Raw genomic sequence first — 26,504 nt, forward strand, 5'->3', positions numbered from 1 at the left:
GTTGTGCTGAGGGACAGTAGTGCTAAGCCTTCTTCTAGCCTCTGCCACTGGCCTGCTGGATGAGTTTGGGCCAACCTTTTACTTTCGCCCTTCCAGTTGTGACCTGGGAATAGTGACATGCCCTTCTTTGCTTAGTGCTCTCAGACCTGTGGGTTGCTCATACATGAGGGTAAGAGACAGGACTTCTTTGCAACCTGATGGAAGGCAGCCCATATCTGTATTGGCAGAATAGAACGCATTGTGGAAGACCTAAAGAAATAGACTTCAGCGTCTAAGTCCACACAGTGCAGCGCTGCCCTGAGCTGTAGGGGTGTATCCAGCACACTCTGTTGAGAGTCTGCTTGCATTAAACCAGGATGTGTTTACTCAACCACAGTGCTGAGGTCACTTCAGGGTTATCTGCAATGGTATCAGAACCTCTGCTATGTCATACCTTTCAAAGACGTCCTCTGTTGTCCAAAGTACTAGATGCTGTTGTGTAGATATATATGGTCTGCAGAGGGATACACCACTTTCCCCTCTCCAAGTCACAGATATGAGCATTCCAGAAGACCATAACACACTTTATAGCATCACCAAAAGCATGCTACCTATGGAAGTAGTTTCAGCAGGCTCAATGCTTCAGTCCTTTGAAGGAAAACTAACTTAGCATGCAAGAGCACAGGAAAGGAGAGAAGGAAATAAGGCAGCATGCTGGGTGGGGCATTCACTATCTTCTTCCTGACATGCCATCACCAAAGTGCTCAGGAGACTGGTGAGACACCCCACCACTGTTTATCATTGAAAAATGCATCAAAGGAAATACATGGCACTTGGAATGAATAATTTGCTCAGCAACATCCTTTGGAACTAACCTGAATTTCAAAAAAAGTTGACATGCTCCCCAAATCCCATAAAACCCTGCACGGGGAAGAAACACATCTCACAGGCTTCTAATCCTGTTCGCTTCCCACCTGCTCCAAGTCCCACTTGCTGAACATGAAGCTGATGGCATGGAAATCCAATTGCAATCCAGAGGCACTCATGGTTCACTGAGTAATATTTTTTTCCTTTCCCTCTTTTTGGTAAATTAATGGATTTGTTCTATTTAGATGAAATCCTTTTTTTTTTTTTTTTTGTTGCAGTATAGGAAAATAATACACAGATTTTCATTTATGGCAGGAAGTGGCTTTGGTTGTAGTCCTAGCTCTAAATATGTATTCTGGGAGCCACTCTTGCACTGCATTGTATGTACAGGCTCTGCTCTCTCAGGGATTAGAACTGAAACCCAAACCATAGATGTACTCATGGGATTCCTGAATTTAGCTTGGAAGTCTCTGTGTTGTAGCTCAGCCTTCGGGAAGTGGAAAGGTCCATTTTGTTGCCATAACAACAGTTCAAGTTCATGAAAATATGAACCACGAGGCAGTTAGAGCTTTGCAGAAGGTGCTGAATTTTGCTTTGCAGCCCACATTGTTGTTTTTGGTCTACTTTTGCCTTCACGTGCAACGAAGGCCACAGTGTCACACCCACAGAAGGGGTGTCATCTGCAGTTGTTATCACATTTACTCTGTGGACGACTGGAACTGGTAACTGGGCTAACACCTGAACATTACTAAGCAGGTTAGTCAGGCATGACGGTTAGAAGTGGAGAAGGTGTCTATGTACAATCAGAAGCACATGAGCAAGAGCTCAACAGAGCCATTAATGTTCCAGAATGCCAAACTCTAAATGCTGTGCAGAGCAATCCTAGACAACAACCCCAACAACTTTCCCTGAGGCAGCAGATGCTGCAAGAGAGCCTGAACTGCCATATATCTCCATGCTCTGGCGAAGAACCTGAAAACTTAAGCCTAACAAATCATTCCTCCCTCCTCCCCAACATGTAGCTGACTCATAAACCGCAAGTTCTGCCATTTTGCTGGCCTCACCAGCCAACAAGGTGGCTGGGAGGAAAGAAGACATTGAAGCAAGGCTCTGCTTGATGAAGTAAAAAAGACATGAGGTGATGGTGGATCCTGGGAGAAGTTAGGCCACGTGGATACACCAGCCAGATTAAATCTGTGACAGGTTTGAAATAGGCTTGCTTTATAAAATTTACCATTCGCCTGTTAGCGTGCCTGCAACATTCTGTTAGATAACCTACAAGAAGAGGATTATAGAGAAGCTTGAAGCAGGCATTCTCAAAGAGGCACAGCCAAAGAACAAGAAGAAATGGGTACAAGTTGCAGCCCAGAGATTGCAGCCAGGCAGAAGGAAAAGAAACCTTCCTTCATGCTGGAACATGGAGTGCTGCAGCAGGTGTACATGGGTTCTCTGTCAGTGGAGATGTCTAAACTGCCTGGACAAAGCCCTGAGCAACCTTATCTAGCTGTGGAATTAGCCCTGCTTTGAGGAGGGTTTGGGCTAGAGGACTCTGGAGGCATCTTCCTCTCCAAATGACTCCAATCCTGTGATATGCAGGCTAGCAATGCTGATTAGCTCTGGAGACCTGACTCTTTGATCTGAGTGGAATTGCCACACCCAGACACATGGGTAGGAAAGAGGGGGCTTTCCATCATCTTTATGAGCAGCGGGCCATTTTGCTAACCAATATCTCTTGTCTCTATTGTGGCCTTTTCCTACAACAGCCTGGATTTATTCCTTCTAAAAGTGCTATAGGCACTTACAGGTCAGCAGGTTAGACTTGGCGACCCATGTCTGGATATTCTATAAAAAAGCAAGAATTTACAGTAAAAGCAAAGAAAATAATGAAGATACATTTGAAGCTGAAAGTATTAACACTAAAGAAATTATTTCTTAAATTAATATTCTTTAGGAGTGCAATATACTTTTCATTATAAAACAAAAAATAATCATTGTACAGTACGATAGAAAGAGTTCAAGAATAATGCCTTGCAGAGTCTTCCACCCGCCTATGCCTTCTAGAAATTAAAATTCACCTTCCTTGACATTATCATTTCTAACAGTAAGCACAGCATGTAGACTTCAAATCCCAAATGAGAAATGCTTATGGCTATTTTGTAAGTTTGCTCTGGAAAATAGCTGCATGCAACCCGTTTGGCATTCTAGCTCTCCTCTATGGACTAAAGGCTTAAAAAAAAAAAGTCACAAACAAATAAGGGAAGTGGGTTGGGTTTGTTTTGGGTTTTTTTTCCATTTCAGAGCCTAACTATCCTGCTGTAATGGTTAGCAAAATGTTCAGGGGAAAGCAATGGAAACTGATTCAATAAGAAGACAAATGCTTTTTTTCACATTAAGACCAGTCATTTGGCTTCTGTGTAGGTTGCTATGAAACAAACCTTATCAGTATCCAGGTAACAGCATCCACACCTGCATACTGATCACTTTGTAGCTGATAGAGGCTGATAGATTGAGATGTGTTGTGTATAAATTGTACCTGAGCAGCACTTCTGAGTAATCTGTTCCATGACTATCAAATGTTCATTTTTTTCCCTAAGCCTTTTTTTTTTCTGCCCCCAACACTGTTACCAACATTGAAAGTAGGAAGGGAAAAGATCAGTAATGTAAGATCACAATAACAACCTTATCTTCATTTTAACCTAGAGTGAGTTCCATTGAATGTAGCAGAAAAGGCAAATAAGCTATGTCAGAGAATTAAAACCATTATTTTTTATAGACCCGTATAGGTTTGCTGAGTCTATCTGTGTAGAATTCTAAAGGAATTTTTTAAGTGGGAATAAAGCACAAAACCAATAACATAGTCTTAGCAGGAAATGTCAGAACTGCGCACACAAGAGACTTTGTGCCTGTATGTTCTGAAATGTGTTTTTTAGAGTTTAGAAGGGCTTTATGCTTGTGGAGTTGCTGGGTCAAGCATCGAATAGATAGCTCAACCAACTTAGGAACAGCAGCTATGATCCTCGTATTGAAATATTTTTTTTAAAGGCATTAATCATATTACTTTTAATTCTATTCTTAGTTAAATAAAATGCATTGTTAATATCATCTAGATTCAGTTATTAAACCATTACAGTACTTAGTGGATGGAACAGGTTAGAATTCGAGCTACCTTTTTATAGCTCTAAATGTGGTTGCAGTTACACTAGCCCCAAAATTTCTTATACTAGTGTGTATCTTGTCTATCTTCCTTTTAGGTGAACAGGCTATGTAAGATCATGCAGACAGCATAATACATCTACAACACAGATTGTACTGCTTTAGCTATTCTCATGAGAACCAGCAAAGCTCTTGTACCTGAGTTAAGTCAATTTCCGGAAATTCCTTAGAAACTTTGCTCTAATTTTAGCCGAAACTTTGTTTTTTTAATATTAATAAAACCCAACGTTTCTTAATCTTTACATTCTCCTGTATTCTGAAGGGCAAGAGAAGAGACAGAATAGTGGCTTAAAATAGGCTTTGAAGCTATACTGAAAGAAGTAACTTCCTTCCTTTTCTCTGTTTCTCAGTCTATCTCAGAGCCTTAGCACAGCGTATCTATACTTCTGGAGGCAGGCAAAGCTATTACAGGATGCAACACACTGTATTAAAACAGTTCTTTCCATAACTCAGAGGGACTTGCTCATCAATGGCAGGTGATATCACGTATGTGGATGTGGCAATGCTACCCAGAGAAAGACCACACGTTCCTTCTCGGACACCAGTTCCAGGTAAAACAGCTAATCATCATTTGGACTATTTTCCTCTTATGTGTGCTCTCTTCTCTTCTCTCTTTAATTTTTAAAATTGCCACTGGATAGTAGTAGAATAATGCTATAAAATGCTGCATGCAGAGCCCACAGGAAGGGTGAAAAGATGCAAACGGTTGAAGAGATCCTCATGAGATACAAATCAGCAAATCTGCTCTTAAGTCAGTATTGCTATGGAGTAAGGTCTCAGTTCTGGCCCTTGTTTTAAGTAATAACAAGATACAAAAATTTTTCATTTTTGAACAAGGAGCATAATCTCTTTTCAATATAAATATGACCAAAAACCTGTTAGAATGTGCTCCAAAAAATTGCTACCTAGTCCAAAAATCAGATCAATGCATTTTATGATGTTTTCATGGAAAAGGAGTAGTAAATTAACTAGTAAATCATAGAATTAGTGGCAGTCAAAAGTGCAGTCACTGTCATTGAAGAAAGTACAGAATGACTCCTAAAAACTCTCCTGCTTTTCCTTTTTGATTGTTCAGTAGTGATATTCCCCAAACCACATTATCAATCTGCAATCACTGCATGTGCTTGTAACAAAACCCAAAGTTTTAAGTCAATATTCACAGTAAGGGGAAGATTTAAGCCTTATTTTTTTTTAAGAAATAAAATCTCTGCTACTCGGAAAAAATGTAATTCATTCATGAAAGCGTTTTGCCAAAATTCTGGATCACAGCAAATGAGAGTGGCAACTTCTCGCTATGAGCAAATAGGAAATGCCTGTGGTCAGACTAAGATAATAGTTTCATGCTTTCAAAGTTCATTAGGAATTAATCTATTTATTACTTAGGGAAACTACGTTATATAATGAGCAGTTTTAGATGATGTTCTACTTACAATGTAGATTAATAGTCATGGTAGTGTTCTGAATGCCATGTATTTAAATAATGGAAAAAATTATCTTTTAATATTTTTAGAGAACCTTTATCTAAAAAGTAAAAATCATTTCACATTATTATGTATCTCACAAAAAATTCCTACCTTATACTGTACACTCATGCATCCATGGATGCTGTTTGTACTACTTTAACTTGTACAACACAGAGGCTTCATCTAGAATTTTACCCCTTCTCTAAGGTGATATAATTTAGTTGCAAAGGAACACAATCATCAAATCTTGATTTGAAGACATCAAAAAATGCCCCTTGGTCAGACTGTCTAAAGGAAAACCTTGCACTTGAATAGGCTAGGCTTTTATTTCCAATGGAAATTCTCATTAACATCTACATGATTCTTGTTAAATTTTTGTCAAACAGATTTTAGCACTCAATATTTCCTCACATGAACCTACTGGCCACAGTAATCAAGTAATTTCTCAGTGTCCTTTTGCCTTCAAATCTTTCACTCTGACTTCCTGAAGAACTCTAATTATTTTTGTGGATGTTTTTCTGTTCATTCTCCAGTGTTTCCATCTCTCTTAAAAAATATAGGCACCAGAGACGCACCTGGTATCATTACGACACTGAGTTACACAGAGACAAAACTCTCTTAAATAATTGTCTCTTCATTGTTTGTAACTCAAATTACCACCTTCCTCCACCCTTATATCTGGTTATACTCAAGCACATTTTGTTTGGCTGGGCTTGAACTTACAGGTCTGTCATGATACCTATCTTTACTCACTGTTTCATTAACCTTTCTATTATTTTCAGATTTTATTAGCAATTATTTTCTACTTATTTTGACACAAACAGAAAAAGCACCAAATAGTTTAAGCAATAGAACATGCTAGAAATATCTCTCTGATGACAAATATTTCTCTGCCTTCATCATTAACACGTTTCATTGCTACTAAAATAGACAAGAACTTGAGCTGTATTTTCATGCTTTAAAAATTCAAATGAACAATTTCAGTTGCTTGTCCTTTCCCTGTTTTTTAACACTTTGATCAAAATTAACATGTACTCATCCAGCAAATGAGTGTTCTTTTATTCCAAGAGGCTCTTCAAAAACAAAAGATTCGCTTTTGCCACAGGAAGAATGAGAGGAAACATCTTTTCTAGATAATTAGTTCCATAATTTTTAAAAACTTGGTAGGAAATTTGAAAAAAACCTGAAAAGTGATAGGGTTGTTGAGCAATGTTCACAAAACAGATTTAAGCTCAATATAAGTATTGCAAGGATTAGTATTACAAGTACCCAGTTCATATTGGACCCTCACTGAGATGCCCTGCATTTCTTTACACGTAATGGAGGATAGTCTGAGATCTTAGCACATTGAGCTAGGAACTGCGCACAGTAGGACAGAACAATGATGTGAGGTGCTCCTCAGTCAGGCATTTCTGGGAGTTAGATCCTTCCCTGCAAGTTGGAAAGAGCAATCTCCTGCATGGACTGGGCTCAAGGCTGCTTCAGAAAGGACAGCTTCAGCATACGAAACACCTGTTATCACACCTTGCATGAAAAACTGTCAATGCTTCCTCCAGTCTGGAGCAGGAATTCAAAGCTGATTCTCGGAGTGAAGGTCTCATCTCCAAGATGATGGGACTCTGTGACAAGCAACACTAGCTCTCCCTCTGGCACTATTCCAAGCTCTGGAATGCAGCTAATACCCACATAGAACTGTAGAATCATAGAAGAGTTTGGGTTGGAAGGGACTATAAAGATCATCTAGTTCCAACCCCACTGCCATGGGCAGGGACACCTCCCACTAGATCAGGCTGCCCAAGGCCCCATCCAACCTGGCCTTGAACACCTCCAGGGATGGGGCAGCCACAGCCTCCCTGAGCGACCTGTGCCAGTGCCTCACCACCCTCAGCATGAAGAAATTCTTTCTTATGTCTAGTCTAAACCTGCCCCTCTCCAGTTTATACCCATTACCGCTAGTCCTATCACTACAAGCCTTTGTAAACAGTCCCTCCCCAGCTTTTTTGTAGGCCCCCTTCAGGTACTGGAAGGTCGCTATAAGATCTCCTCGAAGCCTTCTCTTCTCCAGGCTGAAGAAGCCCAACTCTCTCAGCCTGCTCTCATATGGGCTCTGCTGCAGCCCTCTAATCATCTTTGTAGCCCTCATCTGGACCCGTTCCAACAGTTCCATATCCTTCTTATATTCCAGAATTGGACATAATACTCCAGATGAGGTCTCGCAAGAGAGGAACAGAGGGGCAGAATCACCTCCTTCGACCTGCTGGTGTTGCTCTTGTCTAGGGGTGTCTAACTATCTTGCAGAAAAAGAAGGAACTTTGAGGCAGTCATGAGGGAAAGCTCAGCATGGTTATAACGCACACCATGGAGAAGGGAGAGCTGGGTTTAATCACCACTGCAAATTTGGCAGCTGAATGCTCTAAGTGGCAACTTCCTAAGGTTTAGGCAAGACTTCAAAATACTAGGCCTGCGGAAAGTGGAAAATGCTCACTTCTGGCAAGTTTCAGACCATTAGGTGCAATTTAATGTAGCAGAAACTAAAAAAACACATGGGTGGGGGGCATAGATTCTTTGCCCAGCTTTAGTAGCTTTGCCCTACTTTAGTACAGCTGCTGGAAAGATCTGATGCATCTGAAAGGTAAACATGCAAGGAGCTGAACTTCTACCAAGGTTCTGTAGTAGCTGAGTGCGTGTTTCAAATAGGTAAAATTTGGATTTGAGAGTGAAAGTCCCTTAGCAGATCCAGTGCCCAACCCCTTTTTCTTCTTTATCCATGAGAACAGAATTCGGTTTCATCATATTAGGCAGAGTTTCTTGGCGTTCTCTCAAATACTGTTCTTATCTCAAAGTCTATTCAGTGTATTTTATAAGGATACAGGAGAAGATGTAAAAATAACTGGGGGAGCAGTTGGAAAGAATGTAAAAGTTTGCAGTCTAATGATAAGGAAAGCTCAGTCATTGAAAACTATTGGGAAAAACTTCACAGAAGTGACAAAACTGTGTTAACACAATTTAACACAATGTAGCAATAATACATATCTGTAGCTGTAAGTCTGCGTGGCTGCACCCAGAAAAGTGATTGAAATAAATCTGTTCTGATTCTGTCCCAATGAGAATGTCAATGCTAGGTTACACAACCGTGGACTTCAGCTGTCAGTCAGGTAAGGTGATTGTTGGATGCTCTAGCAGGGCATATTGAGGAGGAGTTAGTAGGTGGTACTATCTGTGCAGATACTTTGGTGGGCTAATGGGTACTGTAGCAGTGCATGTGTTTCATAACAGGTGTTAAAAACCAGAAGCATTAAAAAAACATGCAAAGATAAATACAGCTTGGAAAATACTTTTCTAATGAAAAATTCAGTTTTCACTTCCTAGTTTACTCAAGAGTCACCTGATTATGGTTCATAAATGACTACCCACAAGACCTTTCCTCTAGCATAGAAACAAACCAAGATGAGTTCAACTCCATCATTCAACTATGCTACAAGTAGTTGTAGAGTCCTATTAGTCCACGCCTTAGCTTCCTGTTCTCCTTCTTACCCTCTTCATCCCCTCCAGGTCCTGACCATCTTATTATCCACCTTCTGCTGGACCATCTCCTGCTTCCCCCAGTCTGTCTTGAATGAAGTCATCCACATCTGGATATTGTGTTCCAGTTGTGGCCACAGCAGCAGCAGCAGCAAGTAGAGAAGCCCAGAAACTTGCCCTGTCCTGTAGACCAGGGCTTTCCTAATGCAGCTCCACTGGTGGCTTGCACAAGCTGTGATGGTGCGGGTGCACTGTGGGTTCACATTCAACCTAGGGTCTGATTGATCACAAGAGCTCTGACTCTTTGGAGTGAACAACCTGCCAGAAGCAGTCCCTATCTGCACATTCATCAAGCAGAAGCTTCCAGTAAATAGAGACGTGCAGAAAGCTGCACTTGATCATTTGCATATAGAAATGAAGTGAAATTTCGGTTTTAGTAAGTGACCGAGATTTCCACCTTATAGCAGGGCTCCTTGTTGCTAAACTAGGCAAGGGTGTGTAAGCATCTGGCAAAATTAAGGCTATGTGGTATTTTAAAACCACTCGCTGACTTCTGAGGACGTCACACTCAAATGACCATGTGCCAATACACAATGGAATAGAAATAATCCTTGTTGAAAAATATTCAGCTGCATGTATAGTATTCTTTTGTCATACAGACTGAGAGATATTGTTTAAAGGAATAGATCTTTCTTTGAGAGAGAAAATATTTAGTAATGATAGCAGATTTTCTAAAATATATATTTAAGAAGTGTCTTCATTTAGAAGGCTAGTGCACTTGAAAGTCCTGACTGTTCTTTAAAAAAAATTTACATTTTAAGAAGAAAAGTATTTATGAGCATTTGTTTTTGAGGAAAGTTACTTATCTACACAGATAAGTTACAAGTTTTCTGTAGTTCATTGAACCAATAAGTTGTAATAATGCAAACAGCAAAGCATATTAGGTCAGGTTCTCTAAAGCATAGAAGGTCTTACCTGAATGAATAAACCTTATTTTCCAACCAGGTTCTCAGTATTTTTCTTACTGTATCTCTCCACAATTAAGCAATCCTTATTCTACCTCATTTTAGCCTAATAAGACTCTCTTCTTTGGCCAAGTTCTTCACTGATGAGTGAGATTTTATACAAGACAAATTTCTTACTTCCTTTTAAAAGCACCAGTCATCACAAAATTAAGCCTGTAGCACAGAAGCTTATTCTTGATTCAGATTAATAAAACCTCACAATTTATGGAAAGCAGATCAGTTTACCAAAGGTCCAAATGTCTTCCACGAAACTAGTCAGTAGCTAAAAAATACCCAGCTAATACACAGTTAAAAATGTGTTCAATACATGTGCATCTAACTCACACCATGCTATATTAATGACATTTTTGTTTTGTTTTTGCAATGTGCATCTGGAAAGGGATGTCTTCAACCATCAGGTCTACTCCTCTGATACTGCAGGCATCGCATAATGTCCTGGCATAAAGATTCCCACATCAGGAATGCCCCCAAGAATCACCTTGCTGCAGAAGCATTTCTCTGAGTGGCAGTTTTCCCTTCGGAGTCTCTTTGCTCTCCAAATTGGTCACAGCTTTGATGCTCCTTCAGCCTTTCTAGTACCTCCTGAGATGACTTAGTAACCAATAGGATGTTTGATATTAGTCTTCGTCCTTCAGTCTGTCTGTCTCTTGGCTCAGCAACACAGGACCCAAGAAGTTCAAGCAAAGACTATGGAGGAGGCTTTCAATTACTTTGTGACAGCAGCAGGAAATGATAAGTCATCATCTTGCTTGTTTTTTCTTTCAAAAAGATAAGCTGAACTAGCAGCTCTGGAAACACATGGCTCTTTTTACACAGGCGCAGCCTTTTATGTAATTCTTTATTGTTTCTCCACTGAACAGCTTGCACAACCACAAATGTCAGCATTTCCCTACTCCTTTTACAGGAAACACGATCACATATGCTGAGCTGTGTGTGAAGCCGAAACCCAAAGGGAGCAGCAGATCAGATACTTCCACTTCTGGTAGTGTGCTATTTTGTTTGGTTGCTGGTTACTAATTATAGATTTACTCTTTCCTTTTATCAAACTGTTATCAAGTCTTTACATACCATCTCTCAATAAAGAATTGATTTATCATTTCATGGATTCTCAGATTATATAATTTCCCTGTAAAAATCAGAATGAAAGAGATGTTTGAAACAATTTCAAAAATGCCTTTGTGCCCTATGTTGATAACTTAATAAAGGAAAGAAAAAATCCACATTTTTTTAATATTTTTTTTTTGAGCAACACTCACAGGGACACATTTGGCTTTGGAAGGAGCATAATACCCAGCTGTCTATTTTCAGTTTGTGCACTGATGATTACCACCCTCTCTGTACTGAAGGACATGTGCCAGACAGGTCAGTTTTCTGTGACCTGAAAGGGAACATTACAGAATACATCTTAGGCAGCCTAAGTCTTAAGTCATACTCTTAAGCCTAAGCCTTAGAGTATGGGGCAGTTGTTCATCTCAAGCAGGCAAAGTCAGGAAAACAGTAGTTATGAAAGTGCAACTCTGTGGCTTGTGGAAATGGCACCTTGACCCCAAATTTCCTTGGGTCCTGCCTCTTTCTGGGTGTTTCAGTCTCACAAGCTGATGAATATCAAATGTCTAGAGAGATGCTTTTTCCGATATACTTCACTGTGCTACAGTGTCCGTACGGGATATTTTGCCTTTCCTGTGTGTTCAGCTATGTTAGCTTTCAGCCACAACTGGTGCATTGACACAGGAGAGCATGGCTAGAGAGAAGGAACATATTACAGACCACCTCTGAAACTTCCCTTGAATTTCTCTGCAGGATCTTGTAGGAGATGGTTGGGGAGGTAGGAGGAGGCCACATTTGAAAGAATTAACTCAAAGGAGAAAGAGACAACTCTTAATGGAATGATTGACTGAACATCATTTGCTCTATCTGATAAAATTATCTTTTGATTTCACTTTTATGTACAAAATATGGATGTGAATTTTTAATAAGAAAAATGTCCCTGCATACTTCAGCCAGCAGTATGATTGTAGGCAGATGATTTCTTTGTTGCACAAGAAACTGGCATATATCTAGGCAATGTTAATTTTAAAAGTGCAAAGACCCTAAGCTGTTCTTCCTCCCGCCCCCACTAGGCTGCCGACACAGGTACTCAGCCTGGTTCTATGTGGCTCTGGTCCTGGCTGTCCTTGTGCTCATCCTGCTAGGCATCATAGCCATACTAGCCAAGCAATGTGAGTAGAACCTACCAGCTGTTTCATCTTTTCATTGCAGACATAGTTAAATGTCACAAGCAGACTGATGCCAAAAGAAAGATTCCCTTATTGACATATCGAAGGTGTCAAGTTATTCATAAATACAGGAAAACAAATGCAGTGTTCCAAATGGAACATTTGCTACCTGTCATTTAACTATAATTTAGCTATAGCACAGATGAAGGGGAGTTTCTGCAGTCTACCTTGTCATCAGTGATGTTGAAAGGCCATAAAAGCAGATTTCAAATCATTATGACAACCAAAACATCTGGCCTTCCTGACTTACAAGGTGAAAGTTGCATCCATGGTGCTATTTGAGACCATTTCACTTAATTACTCTGCAGATTTGAACAGATAGAATAAAAATCACACTGCGGATAATTTCCTTTAATTGGACTTGTCTGGTAGTGCTAATATCATAATTCGCAGCATGGTCCAGTTAAGAACTGTTCCAGAGAAGATATTAATTTCCTAAGGAGAAAGAGTCTTGGAAAACTTTAGAGAACACATGCACCTTACTAACCTCCCTAAAAATCTCACCAAAATATTGTGTGTTCTTTATATACCCAACTATCAAAAATTACAAACAGATTTTTTTCCCTGTACTGTCATATCATTCAGCAGCTATGCCCTCTGCCAGACAGCTATACTCACTGACCATGCGTATTCTGAGTGTGCATACCCCCCCTAACGTATGCACACACACACTTCTCACATTCACTGTGTAACACTGGGTACAAAGACATCATTTCCTTGACCCTTTTGTTAAACATAATCTCTTTTTCTTTTTGTTCAAGTTTTGAAAGGCAGAGCAGGAAAATCAGAAATTTTCTCCCAGTATGGTCTAAACAGCACTGACAATCACATTTCTTCAGAGAAGACTGTCTCAGTGGTGGTCCTGAAACGGCTCATGGAGGAACTGTGTGAAGATGGACAGGGTGAGGAAAGTTAGTCCTTTGAAAGCATTGTGGACCTGTTGTGTGCTCACTTCTGTTGTCTGTTCCCATTTCTATGACACCCTGCAGTTTATGGGAACTCACTGGTACTACCCAGGGAACATTTGTGTTCCTGCACAGAAGTGATGACAGCATTGAAACTAACATTTCAATGAAAATAATTTTGCTTCTCTTTCAGTATAAACAGTTTCTGGTACTTGCTTTACATTTCTTTCTGCCAGGAGGGGCTGTCAGAAATACCATATATTGTAGATCCTCCCCTTGTCCTGGAGAAAATTTTCCAGACAACAACTGTTCATTAAGAGTGGAAGCAAATCTAGCTTTCCTATCCTTTTGCAAGGTCGGGCAGGGGAGGACTTTCTTCGCCTTTTTATTGTGGATCTATTATTTAGTGGCGAATACCAACACTTTTAATGATGTTACTTTGAAGCATTAGAGGAAGCCAAGACAGCAAATGTGGGGGACATTCCTCCCAGATGCTCTGTGTGAAATGGGAAGTAGGCCTGGCAATAGAACTGTTCTCCTTATTTAGCACAGTTCCTTTACCATGGATACAGTTCCAACGTCACCTAAGTGACGTGCTTTTCAGTCATGTCCTGTGTCACATCCACACACTCCATGTCACATCACACAGTGTCTCCTCAATAGGGCTGCATGTGGGAAGATGAAAAGTGTCTTCTCAGCCCTCTAGATCCTGGTGATGTGTAGTGGGAGTGCAGAAATGCATAGCAACATGGCAAGGGAGTGGGAAGCTGACAAGAGGGGTGGCACTGGAGTCTTAAAACCTGTCTTCACACCTAATGAACACACGCCTGGGAGTGGAGACTGGCTGCTTTTGTATCAGCCAGATAGGAACACGAACATAAAAAGACACAAGGCAACTGGAACCGTCACAATATGCGCTAATGGTTCCCTCTCTCTACTCACAGGAACAACATGCGAGCTGTGTCCTCCTGGGTGGCAACTACACAGGGGGAGATGTTACTACTTCTCCGAGGAGGCTGTAAGCTGGGATGACAGCCAGAGAAACTGCTTGGCCAGAAAATCCCAGCTTCTTGTCATTGAAGATGAAATTGAGATGGTGAGCCTTACAGTAGTCCTAAAACTGTGCAACAGGCATCTGCCTTAACTGGACATTTCACCAAGTGAACATGGCCCAGATGTCAGGTGCATATGTAGGCAAGCAAGAGACCCATTGAGTGCAGAGTGTCTGACAGGACCTTGTTGTGAGAGTGTCAACAGAGCAGAGCTAAAGAGTAGAAGCACAAGAGGTGCAAGTGTGGAAATCGGAGTAGTTTTGACTGTCAGGCGGAAATGCTGGGGACTTCCCACCCATTTTCATTACCTGGCTCTGTGAAGGGAGGTCTGGTTCAACCACTAAATGGCAATTCAAATAGCCAAACCTCTTTTTCATTTTCCTTCGGGAAAATGAATAGTCACCAAGTGACTATTCTGAGAAACTCATCATTGCCCAAAGAACAGGTCTTTACCTTAGTGACCAGGCTTTGCAACGTGGCTCATTAATGTGAGGGGCATCACTGAGGCTTTTTTTGACAGCTGATAGGAAGCTAGTCAGCCTGAGCGCCATCCTGAATCAAAACTGTGGCTGGTCACATGTGTATAAGCTATTGTAATGGGCTGCTCTGCCACAGCTGGATGCCTGCCCTTGCTCTCCATGTGAGAGACTATATGACAAGCTGTGCATCAGACAGGTCAGAGACCTGAGCACAGCAGAAAAGTTCTGCTGTTGGGCAACATGCTTCTACTTCTTCCACAGGAATTCATAGACAATAAAGAGAAAGATACCAAATATATCTGGATTGGGTTGAAGATTGAAGGCACAAGGAAACAATGGAGTTCAGTGGAAGATCCTGGAGTAAAAGAAAACAGGTGATGGTTTGTGGGGGAGGATGCCTTCTGCAATACCAAAAGTACAGTACTCTGCATGGAAATGCAACTCTGTATCCAAGCTAATTTTCCAAAGCACAGATCTAGTTCCACAGCCTCAGGCACCTGTACAGGGTCTATTTCATGGCCAGTTTCAGTTTAACTGGATCCTGCTGGACACTTTTGGAAACAGATTTGTTTTCTGCCTACAAGACCAACTACAGTTACAACTCATGCCTATATTAATGCAGACAGGCACTAATACATACTTCTCCCACTGAAGTCACTATCAAAAAACTCTTTCATTTTATAAGCCACATGTTGTCCACCTATGTTGAATGTGACACCTGTGGGTGCTGGTGTCTGTGCAGCAGAAGAGTCATTCCTCTCCCTCCTGCCATCGGAGGGATTGTGGGAATCTTATTCTTCTTACATTTGTGTTCCTGAGAACCCATCTCCCAGCAGCCAGCAGTCTCTGCTGTGGGTGCCCATCCCATCTACATATGGCTGTTGAGGACCTGTGCTTCGGTGGGTTACCAAATAGGTGTCACACAAATCCCTCCCTCAGGATATTATCAATACTTTTACCTAGTACTGGATTTAAAGCTGTTAACGTATTGCATTCTTTTTGTTCTCTTACCAGTCTAAACAAAGATGGAATTGAGACTGACAAGAACTGTGCTGTTTACAGAAGAAAAAACATGATCCAAGCAGATAACTGCCAGACTTTAAAGAAGTGGATCTGTAAGAAGAATGCAACTTTGTTGGTGCTCTGAGCCAAATTGTTGGACAACAGGCAGAGGTTTTTGTCAGAAGACCCATTTTACTGGTAAAACGTGTGACGTAAATAATTTTATGAGACTTGCACAGGAATTTGCATTTTGCTGTTCTGTGCTCCCCAAGACTCTGTCTGATGCAAACAGAGAACCCAGAAGTTGCCAGATGTCACCACTGTGAAGGTCATGCAAGAGAGCTGCAAGTCAGCACATTTGGATTTGGCGGTGCTGAGCCTTCTCGTGGACAGACGTTGGCAGCAGCTGCCTCTACAAAACGGCAGGGGAGAAGAGGTGCTCATGTGAGGAGGAGCACTGGGCACATAAAGTGCATGATGCGGAGGAAAGATGCCATCTGTGGGGATTGAAGAGAATGTTGGAGCCTACAGCTGTCGTACACATCCCCCAGGCAGCCACTGCTGAGCTGAGGCATTTCCTATTTGGGTTTCAATAGTTTAGTATTTTCTGAAGTCTGTGGTTTTTTTCCTTACAGTCTCATTACGACTTACAGAAGCCACTTCAGGGCCGGGAAAAATGCACTTACTGGACAGTGTTTTGTACTTATTCAGAGCCAGCCTACACAGCTCCTAGCTATACAGATACCAGACAAATCACAAACTGACTCACAACACTTTTAGTTAATATGCTGATGGCTCCCATCTTCTGATGCTGAACCTTAGGATGTAAAAGAAAGCTTTTAACTATGGAAGGGGCTTGGACCAAAAGACAACATTGCAGTAGAAGGAAATAAACATGATAGCCTGCCTTTCTACCTATCTTTTGTCCCATTACATTGCAAATTCTTAAATGTGGAACCGTAGTTGCTGCCTTGAAGGCTGGTGAAATTAACCCCTGTGGATGCACTTGATAAATACTTTACTTGGACATTCAAGTGCCATGGATACATGCTATTTCTGGATCTAATACAAAAATGCTGAGAGCATTCTGACTTAGTACCTTTATTAGATTCACACATTTGAAAAAAATGAGCGCTCTAATAGGCCTTCAGGATCCTCATCAGCCTCTCCTCCTGAGACTCTCTAGGTCTTCAGCTTCTGCCTGGGTTCTGTCAAAGACACACTTGCCTCCAGTCCCTTTCCAGCTCCTGGATGGAACATCTGAGTCCTACCTATATGACAGATTGGGACAAGTCAACTGGTAATTGAACCAAGTTTTAGTTTGAATAAAGTATCAAACAATTCTTCTGTGAAAGGTAATATTCAAAAAGCTCAAAAGTTTGTCTCCTTTCTAAACTGTGGGTCTATAGTCTCACACTCTCAGACAGCGGGGAAAAGCAGCTAAGGCACTCTTATAATTACATACTGCTGTCTTGCAAAGGTGTAAAATCTACTTTTCCTTGCTTACAGACAGGGTTGCTTAAGTAAATTTTCATTTTACCCATTCATAATTCAATTTCAGGCAGGATCTCTTCAAATGACCCTGAAGTTAACTCTACTATATTGTGATTTCCACAATAAGAAGCTGGATTCTTACTTAATTTCATAGAATTATGCAATAATTTATAGCAGAAGGGACCTAAAGGCCCTTTTGAGGCCTGTCAAGGCAAGATTCTAAGTTCCCAGAATTTTACTATAATTTTATGTACTTTTGTGCTAGCCACGTAGAGTAAGCAGTGTTTGGTGAGAAAATAAAAACAAAAGAAACAAAACCAACCCAAAACTTAACATTATAAAATCAAGGTGCTGCTCTAACAGAAAAAAAAAAAAGCACAGACTGGAATTTGAAGTTCTTATTAGCTGTGAGAGAAAAAAGTCCAACGTGGATTTTGAAATGCACAACCTCTACATCATATTTGCTAGAATGTACATAAATAAAGGCATTTTCCCAGCTACATTGCTAGCATCCTGCACTACATGTTTTGTGCCCCTGTGGAGGGCTGAGGTCAATGTCTAGCAAGTTGTGATAAACAAGCAAGCACTTGACTCCAGATGTAGAACAAAACGCTCATGAGCAGTAGTGTAACATCAACAGATTGACACTCCTCCATCTACAGACAGTGATGGGTAACACACGACTTAGTTATGGACAGACAGAGATGTCAAGAAGGTAGCAGGTGCATAAAAGTGAGAGTTGAAAAGGTGAAGAGATCTTCAGTGGAAAGAGACAACAAACATGATCATAGAATCATAGAATCATAGAATGGTTTGAGTTGGAAGGGACCTAAAACATCATCCAGTTCCAATCTCCCTGCAATGGGCAGGGACACCTCCCACTAGGTGTGCCAAGAATCCATCCAACTTGGCCTTGAACACCTCCAGGGATGGGGCAGCCACAACTTCCCTGAGCAACCTGTGATAGAACCTCACCACACTCACCATGAAGAAATTCCTCCTGTCTAGTATAAACCTGCCCTCTCCAGTTTATACCTATTGCCCCTAGTCCTATGACTACATGCCTTTGAAAACAGTCCCTCCCCAGCTTTCTTGTAGGCCCCCTTCAGGTACTGGAAGGTTTAATTAGACTAGTTATAGTGATAAGGCTCAAATACTATATGATTTATGAATATTATTAAATCCTAAAAGCCACAACCAATTTGAAAGGAGTCAGCTCATGAGTTTTTTCTTATTCAATTCAGCACAACTTGAGAAGTATCTGCCATAAAGCCAGCAATTTTTCAGTCATGTCTAATGCATGGAGAAGTGTATTCTACAATATATATACATATTGTATATGTAGATGCAGATACATATCTATTATAGATACACTTTTTAACAGTGTCCCCAATGTCCTACTGAATAGCCATCATGCTGTGCCTCTGCAACGCAAGACTGCATCACACTGTGTGACCCCTCCTGATTCCTTCCAATTCCCATAAAATTTGTGAAACGTACCCTTAGTAGGCCCCTATTGCAAATACTTAAACTGCGGAAAATTCCACGTTTCCCTCCAAAGTTACTGAACCATGTGTGTTTCACTACGCGCGTATCATCCTTTCCACAGTACTTCAGCATTTCTGTTAAATGCTTTAATAAAAGTCTGACACATGTTGAAGTACAAAAATCTGCTAGAAGTGAGATGCATAGGTTTTTGGGTAAAATATCTTGTCTCATGTCAACCCCAATATTATGATTTAAAGATACTTTCATATTCAAAAGTTTGGAAAAATTATTTTGCTTCACCTTTGTGGGTTTTTTTTCCTAAATGGCACCTGAGCTGAAAAAGGCTTTTAATGGTACCATATTAAGACACAAACCACTGTAATTAGAAGTTTTGTAAAGATATTTATTGAGTACCCTTCCAGTATATTGCACATACCATATCATTCAGAGATAGTTAATGTAAAAACGTTGCAGAATAACTCCTCCTCCCAACTAGTTACATATAAATTAACACATAGATGATTAGACTATTCATATTGTAGAGTCCTATTACTGTGCCTGTAAAGATTAAAAGTAATTTAAAAAGTGTAGTTAAGCAGAATTAGTGATCATATATAAATAAACATCTTAAATTCACAAGTTGTTATAAACATCCATCCTGCACAGTCCCGTTACAGTAGAGTCCCGTTGTCGTGGAAAATGGTGACGGCATCAAAAAGATGCTGAACAAAATTAGACAGCAATTAAATTTGCATAAAACCACAGTGATGGCAAAAATAATTGCAAATAAGACAAAACCCACCAATAAACCAACAACATTCTAAATAACCTGTCAACCACGGAGCAATTTTACATTCTTAAAAAAGAAGACAAAATTATCTTACTTTCCCTGAAACTACAGTGCACTCTAGCGGCTACTCCAAAACCGGCTTCACTTGCTCCTTCAAGGAGTTTTGCAGAGTTCATTCAGCCCTCTAAGATCAGAAGAAAACCAATTTTCCTGCTACATTCCACTCCAGGAAGTATTTTGCCCTGCTCCACACATGAAATTTCCCATTCCTTCTTCTCTATAAACCTGACAGTAATAGTCCTTCCAGGAAAATAAACCGCTTTGCTTCATGGGTCAACTGGCACTTTTAATCTTCAACTTACCTGCTAGACATAAGTGGACAGAGTTCAACAGGACTGTGCAATAATTCTGTTCAGGCTCATAGCAATTCAACAGCAATCAGTGCTGCTGCTGAAAATGATATGCACATACAGAAGGACTTATTTTCCATCCAGAAATGTACCACTTGCTTGAAAACTTCACACTCCAACAGGCACAGGACAGAAGGAAATCATGGAGGAATATCCTTTGCTGTTAACTTTCTTATTCTCTATTCATGATTTTGCCTATTCACACTGAAAACTATTTCTAAGTTTACAAAATTAAATGCTTGCAGCTTCACGATTACTTTTTTCAGTTCAAACTCTTTTTATCCCCCCATCAGTGTAGATGCTCAGGGAAATAAATGCTCTATCCATTCTGGTTTTGGTTTTTTTTTTGCTAAGATAAGAGCTGTGTGAAGGAAATTTTAAGTGCAGTGCAGCTACATAAAATCCAATGATAATACTGTCAAGCTAATTTAACAAGATCAATGTAAAATAACATTAACAAAATACTGAATACAATGCAAAGTCACACAAGATGTACCTCATGAAACCGGGAGAGTGAAATCTGCAACGATCCTGTCTAAAACAACAGCGCTTATTTCTTCATTACCCTGTATCTCAGAGGCACTGGTAGACCTTCAGGCAGACCTACTTCACAACCCATGTCTGCACACACAGCTTCTTTAAGGGAAAAGCAGAACAAAAGCAGAACTGCACACCAAAAAGCAAAACAAAGAGTAATTGCTTAGGATCCTGTAAGAGAAGAGTTGATGGAAGAAATACTGATGACACAACAGGAAGAAACTGCAGGCTGAGCAGTAGCTAGAAAAACGGGAAAGAGAAATGGCTTAGCAAGCTCCTGAAGCAAAAAATTGGTATTGTTGAAAAACAGGCTTCCTCCGTGGGTGCAGAATTCTGGCTACCAGAAAAGTCATTCACCTCCAGGCAGGAACTGAGATGTGCTCCCAGGTCTCAGAGTATAGACACAGCCTGTGTAGACATCAGAGCTATAGACATCTGTAGATATCAGAGCGCCAAGTGTCAGGGGTGGTGGCTCCACCCACCTTTATTGTGCCAAGTAGTATTCAAGCTACAGACCCACTTCCTGGTTAAATAACATCCGGAGGCTGAGACTCCTGCTGACTCAAGATAAGCACAGTTTCCAGAACCTTTTACTTCAGTCCTGTAATGGAAAATAAAAGACAGGATTACTTTGACACCCACAATCAAATAATGCAATAGAGAAAAGCGAAATACAGGGATCATAGCTTCTCTTTGTACAAAATCTGATTGACCATAGTCAAGACATTGCAGAAAGATGACAGCTTGTGCTTTGCAGAGAACAGCACAAACACTGTCTTAGTTAAAGGGACCCGGTCCCCAGAAAACAAAATCTAGGAACTGCAGTTCTAGGATCTGCAGTTCTCTGAGTTCTCAACCTCATCTAGTTGTTGCTTAATGTAAAATACACCCTTTGAGTGGAGATTGCCTTTGTCAAGGACGCTGCACTATCAAGACTGGCTCCTCCCCTGACTTCCACATCCTTCTATGCAGCGAAAATCCTCCAGCAGAAGCTGTGAAACAAATGCCTCTCTCATTTCCCTCTTACTCAGAACGGAACATGGCACTGTGGTTAAGGGGGTGGTGGAAACAGGAAGTGAATGTCAGTTTCCACACCATTGGTGTCCCTATGCAAGAGGTAAGGGTCTCCTTAGCCAACTCTGTTTCCAAACCAAGTGATACAGTGTTCTGTGAATAGGCCAACCAAACTAGTATAGTTTCTGGAAAAGCCAAAGGACAAATCCCCACCAGTGTGAATATGAGTCTAATAGCAACTGAACTTAGTCATTAAGGTATTCACCCTTCTAAAGACAGGAGAGGCAGTTTGAGGCAAGTACAGAGGCAAAAGATGAAGAATGTGAAGGACTTAATCACTGAAAATGAAAGCTTCAGTGGATGTTTGTAAAAGATATTTCTTTCAAGTCACTGTATCTGTATGAGCCATACTTTCTTATTTCCCTATAATCTAGCATCATGAACAACCACCTTCAACATCAACTTACAGTTTATGGTCTAATACGTTCCCATTTACCCAAAAGAACTCTTCATTTCTTTTATAAAGTCCAATCCACGGGTCTTGCTTTGTTATCTTCAACATAAAATTCTGTAGGAAGAAACCCATATAAGAAAAAAGTTTTGCATGTTCCGTCCAGTTGACAAAATACAAAGTCTTCAGTTCAGCGCTAGACTGCAAAACAATGACCTTGCCTTTCTCCCAGATGTAACAATATTAAAAATTAAATCTACTGAGTACTGCAGCATCTGGATCTTGTGCAATCCACATAACTGAAAGAGAATTCACAACTCAATCAGAAATTGAATTTTGAGACAGGATCTCTGCAGCACTCATATATTGTAGTGACAGAAATGCCAACTATAAGAAAGCAAGTATGCTACTGAATATTAAGAACTGCTACAGAACTGTAAATGCATAATTTTACTGTCTCTCCACAAGAAAGTCTTCAAAGAACAATAAACACCTTTGCAGCTAACACATTTCTCCATCACTGATATGTCTTTGTCATACTGAGTTTTTATGATCAGCTAGCAAAGACTTGTGGAAGACATTTTAGAGATTAGTTAAGGAAGATCCTTGCCCCAGTTTGTGCAATGGAATTGACACCTGCACACAATATGCCAGTTACACTGGTGTCTGTGATTAGGATGACTGACATAGAAAGCAATTGTTCTAAAATATCATGGTGTGCTATCAAGGTATCAAACAGATACAGAAGAAGTTATTCTCCTAGGTCTTTCTGCTTGGTGGAATCTTTCCTGATATTGTAGCATAATACAGAAAAATTTGCTCTAAGCTGTGGTTAGGATAACTATCTCCTAACTCCAAAGGTCATGACTAACATATATACTAACTTGGTTGTCATCAACCTAAGAGAGAACAGTTGTCTAATTAAAGATAAAAGACATGGAACAGTGTTTACCTTGACAGTTCCCTTCAATGTGAGTATTCATAGCTGCAAGCAGCACTGCATTTAACCCACATAAGACTTAGGCATTTTCTAAAAAACTGCTAAACTGATGTTTGCTGTTAGGAGAGAGAGGAGGCACACAGCTTTCTGCAAGCTGTGACTTGTCATGGTCTTTGCATCGGCTTTCAAATCATTCAGCTTCATAGGCTGAAAGAACACGCTGGTTCATTGTGCAGCTACCTAGCAGTGAAATAGGGGGCAACCAGGACCCCACTTTTGTTCCCTTACCAGTTCCTGATGATTTTCAATCACCAGGAGGGAGGCGTTGTGCAGAGAGCAGAGGCTCTGACTGGAGTTCCAGCTGGCCTCAGTCTCTGAGAGGTAGTAGCATTTCCTCTGGAAATACAGCCAACCTGATGGACAGAGTTCCAGGGAAGGACAGATGGGAAGATCTTTGGCCGAAGAATGTTTTACTGCAAAAAGACAAAACACAATCTACCTATTTCTTTCAACTGGAAAAGGTTACTGGAAATTTTTAGCTTGCTTTCTGAAGGTATTATCTAAAATCATCTAAGCCTAACCACAGCATTATTACTTCTGCCCAGAAGAAATAATGACAGTAAATATACTCTGGTTCCTACATCCTTATGGTTGCTGTCATAACTTTAAAGTAATGACTTGGGGCAGGTAGGTAGAAGTAGCTGAGGAGGTGATAATAATGCACCCTCTAAGAATTCTTCTACAACTTAAATATTTCTGACAGCTTTAGTTTTTGCAAGTGTTGCTTCTTTGCAGCCAAATTAATAACTTTATTATAGTGCTATTTTTCTTGAAGAAGTACTGATTTGTTGCAAAGAACAATCTTCCACTTGCTACTTGTTTTCTTGAACATGGATTAAGACCAACAGTGAGGTTATAAACTTGAATGCCAGAAGTACACTAAGACTAACCTGAGCAGTCATTAAAGCCACCGCAGCTAGTGGAGTAATTTCTCCACCACTTGACCACAATTTTAAGCAATATGTCACGAGACATCTATATAGCATTGAGATAAGGTAAGTTCTGAATAAACCTTTTTAGGTTTTGAGGGACTTCTGACAACATAAACCTCCAGTAATTTCCAAGGCTTATCTTATTCTATTTTTATATGATTTACACACTTACCAAACTGAATACCCAAAATCAAAATGACGGCAGCAGAAAGGACTCCAGCAACACCTCGCCATAGCCAGACATTTGAGAATAGACCTGTAGAAAGAAATGTCCTGAACTAAAAAAACCCCAAAACTAACAACCCAATCCACAACCAGTCAACCAGTCAACAAGGGAGCCTAGCCCAGGACCCATGAAGCTGTTCCAAAAAATGTCACTTTCCTTCAAAACCAGGCTGGGAGCAGAGTTGAAGACTAGAAAATGTGTGACATTTAGCTTGTCATCACAAAGCTACTTAGCTAACAAGAACTCTGAATTACTCTGAATTTTATTACTCCACCCAGAACTTAACCTAACTGTGAGTTAGCTCCTGATACTTCAAAGTGATGGAAAAAGAAAGAAACATGAAGAAAATGGTGGTTAGGTATGAGGTTGACCTGATGCCTAAACACAGAACGGGTAAGGGAAATAAGACATTTACCAGCCCCAGAGCCCAAAAAGGTCTCCTGAGGAACATCTACCCTTATCTCACAGTGACAGCTTTTCAGAGTCTCCTTTTCTTCCCATCTTCCTTCCAGAAGGCAGAAGTGAACTGTGTTTGGAGGTGAGAAGGATGGAACAGCTTGCCATCACTGTGTTCAGTGTCCCACTTTGCAGGCAGCAGCAAGGGATGAAGTGCCCCTGAGAGGCTGCATAGGTAGGGTCCCCTCTCAATTGTCACCACTAGGCTCTGCCCAGGCAGCCTCCTACCTCTGTGAAGCACCACAGCACACCAATGTGGTTATCTGGCCTCCAAGCACAAGATGAACCCCATGAGACTGAATAATAAAATTGTTTGATTGGAAAACACCTTTGTGATCATTGAATCACAGAATCATAGAATGGTTTGTGTTGCAAGGGACCTTAAAGATCATCTAGTTTCAACCCCCTTGCCATGGGCAGGGACATGTCCCACTAGATCAGGCTGCCCAAGGCCCCATCCAACCTGGCCTTGAACACTTCCAGGGATCAGACATTGACTTCCCTGGGCGACCTGTTCCAGCGCCTCACCACTCTCATAGTGAAGAAATTCCTCCTTAGGTCTAGCCTAAATCTGCCCCTCTCCAGTTTGTAGCCAGTACTATAGTCCAACTGCACCTCCCGACTACTAAACCATATCCCTGAGTATCTCATCTGCCCATCTTTCATAGAATCATAGAATCACGCGGTTGGAAAAGACCCACAGGATCATCGAGTCCAACCATTCCCATCAGTCACTAAACCATGCTCCTCAGCACCTCATCCACCCATCTTTTAAAAACCTCCAGGGATGGTGACACAACCATCTCTCTGGGCAACCTGTTCCACTGCCCAATAACCCTTTTGGTGAAGAAATTTCTCCTGATCATAGAATCGCTTGGTTGGAAAAGGCCTTTGAGATCACAGAGTCCAACTGCACCTTCCACTAATAAACCATATCCCTGAGCACCTCATCTACCCATCTTTTAAACACCTTCAGGGATGGGGACGCAACCACCTCCCCGGGCAGTCTGTTCCAGTGTCTGGTAACACTTTCGGTGAAGAAGTTTTTCCTGATGAACTGCCACGGCACAACTTGAGGCCATTCCCTCTCGCCCTATCACTTGTTACTCGGGATAGGAGACCGACAACCACCTCCTTCCAGGCGGTTGTCGGCAGCGAGACCGTCGCCCCACAGCCTCCTCTTCTCCGGGATAACAGCCGCCTCCCAGCCTTGTTCCCCAGCCCCGCTCCCCTCTCCGGACACCCTCCGTCCCGGTCCCCCGACACCATCACCCCCGCTACGCCCCGTCACCTTCGCGGGACGCCGAGCGGCACCGGGCACCGCCGGCCCCCGGCCGCCCCATGGGTGAAAGGAGGTCGCGGGGTCGGAACCGATAGAGTCGGGGCGGTAGATCCCGGCATCGGCCCCCGGTAGCGCAGCCCCGGCTCGGAGCCTGCAGCCCCGCCTGGCGACGGAGACGGGACACGGGGAACGGCCCGGGAGGAGCTTGGCGCGCGGTGGGTCTTGCCGTGGCTTTCTGACATCAGCGGATTCCTGGAACTGGGAGGGACCTAACAGAATCGTGGAATCTTAGAACAGGTCGAAAGGGACGTTAAAGTTCCTGCTCAAAGCCCCATCCAGCCTGGTCTTGAACGTCTCCAGGGATGGGGCGGCCACCACTTCTCTGGACAACCGGGGCCGGGGCCTCACCACTCTCACAGGAAAAAAATTCTTCCCAATATCTCATCTACGTCTCCCCTCTTTCAGCTTAAAAACGTTGCACTTCATCCAAACCCTGCACTCCCCGACAAAGAGCCCCTCGCTATTTTCTATGTAGTCTAGGCAGAAGGCTCTTGCTGCCTTTGTATTTAAAAGTTGACTGAAAACATGATCTCTTTGGAAAACCCAGCCAGTGATTTGCCTCATCCAGGAAAGCATAAAGC

At 41.4% G+C, this 26,504-nt stretch overlaps 2 protein-coding genes across 2 annotated transcripts in view; one reads left to right on the forward strand and one right to left on the reverse strand.

Moving 5' to 3' along the window:
* The window catches only part of LOC138723796 (killer cell lectin-like receptor subfamily F member 1), a 29,944-nt gene extending 12,193 nt beyond the window's left edge, over positions 1-17,751 (forward strand). Inside the window, exons 6-13 of the mRNA XM_069863180.1 lie at positions 4,410-4,610; positions 10,974-11,051; positions 12,190-12,288; positions 13,107-13,247; positions 14,195-14,346; positions 15,043-15,155; positions 15,796-17,191; positions 17,432-17,751. Coding sequence (XP_069719281.1) covers positions 4,529-4,610; positions 10,974-11,051; positions 12,190-12,288; positions 13,107-13,247; positions 14,195-14,346; positions 15,043-15,155; positions 15,796-15,928 — 798 coding nt within the window. The 5' untranslated portion in view covers positions 4,410-4,528 and the 3' untranslated portion in view covers positions 15,929-17,191; positions 17,432-17,751. The remainder of the gene's footprint in view (positions 1-4,409; positions 4,611-10,973; positions 11,052-12,189; positions 12,289-13,106; positions 13,248-14,194; positions 14,347-15,042; positions 15,156-15,795; positions 17,192-17,431) is intronic.
* Positions 17,752-19,147: 1,396 nt separating this feature from the next.
* LOC138724856 (C-type lectin domain family 2 member B-like) lies at positions 19,148-26,044 on the reverse strand. Its single transcript, XM_069865220.1, has 5 exons — positions 25,873-26,044; positions 24,072-24,155; positions 23,196-23,380; positions 21,984-22,084; positions 19,148-21,103 (listed from the first exon to the last, which is right to left on the reverse strand). Exons 1-5 carry the CDS (start codon positions 25,922-25,924, stop codon positions 20,962-20,964), a joined length of 564 nt encoding a protein of 187 aa, XP_069721321.1. The 5' UTR covers positions 25,925-26,044; the 3' UTR covers positions 19,148-20,961.
* Between the last annotated feature and the right edge of the window lie 460 nt (positions 26,045-26,504).

Source organism: Phaenicophaeus curvirostris, chromosome 1, assembly GCF_032191515.1.
Source record: "Phaenicophaeus curvirostris isolate KB17595 chromosome 1, BPBGC_Pcur_1.0, whole genome shotgun sequence".
Classification (NCBI taxonomy): Eukaryota; Metazoa; Chordata; class Aves; order Cuculiformes; family Cuculidae; genus Phaenicophaeus; species Phaenicophaeus curvirostris.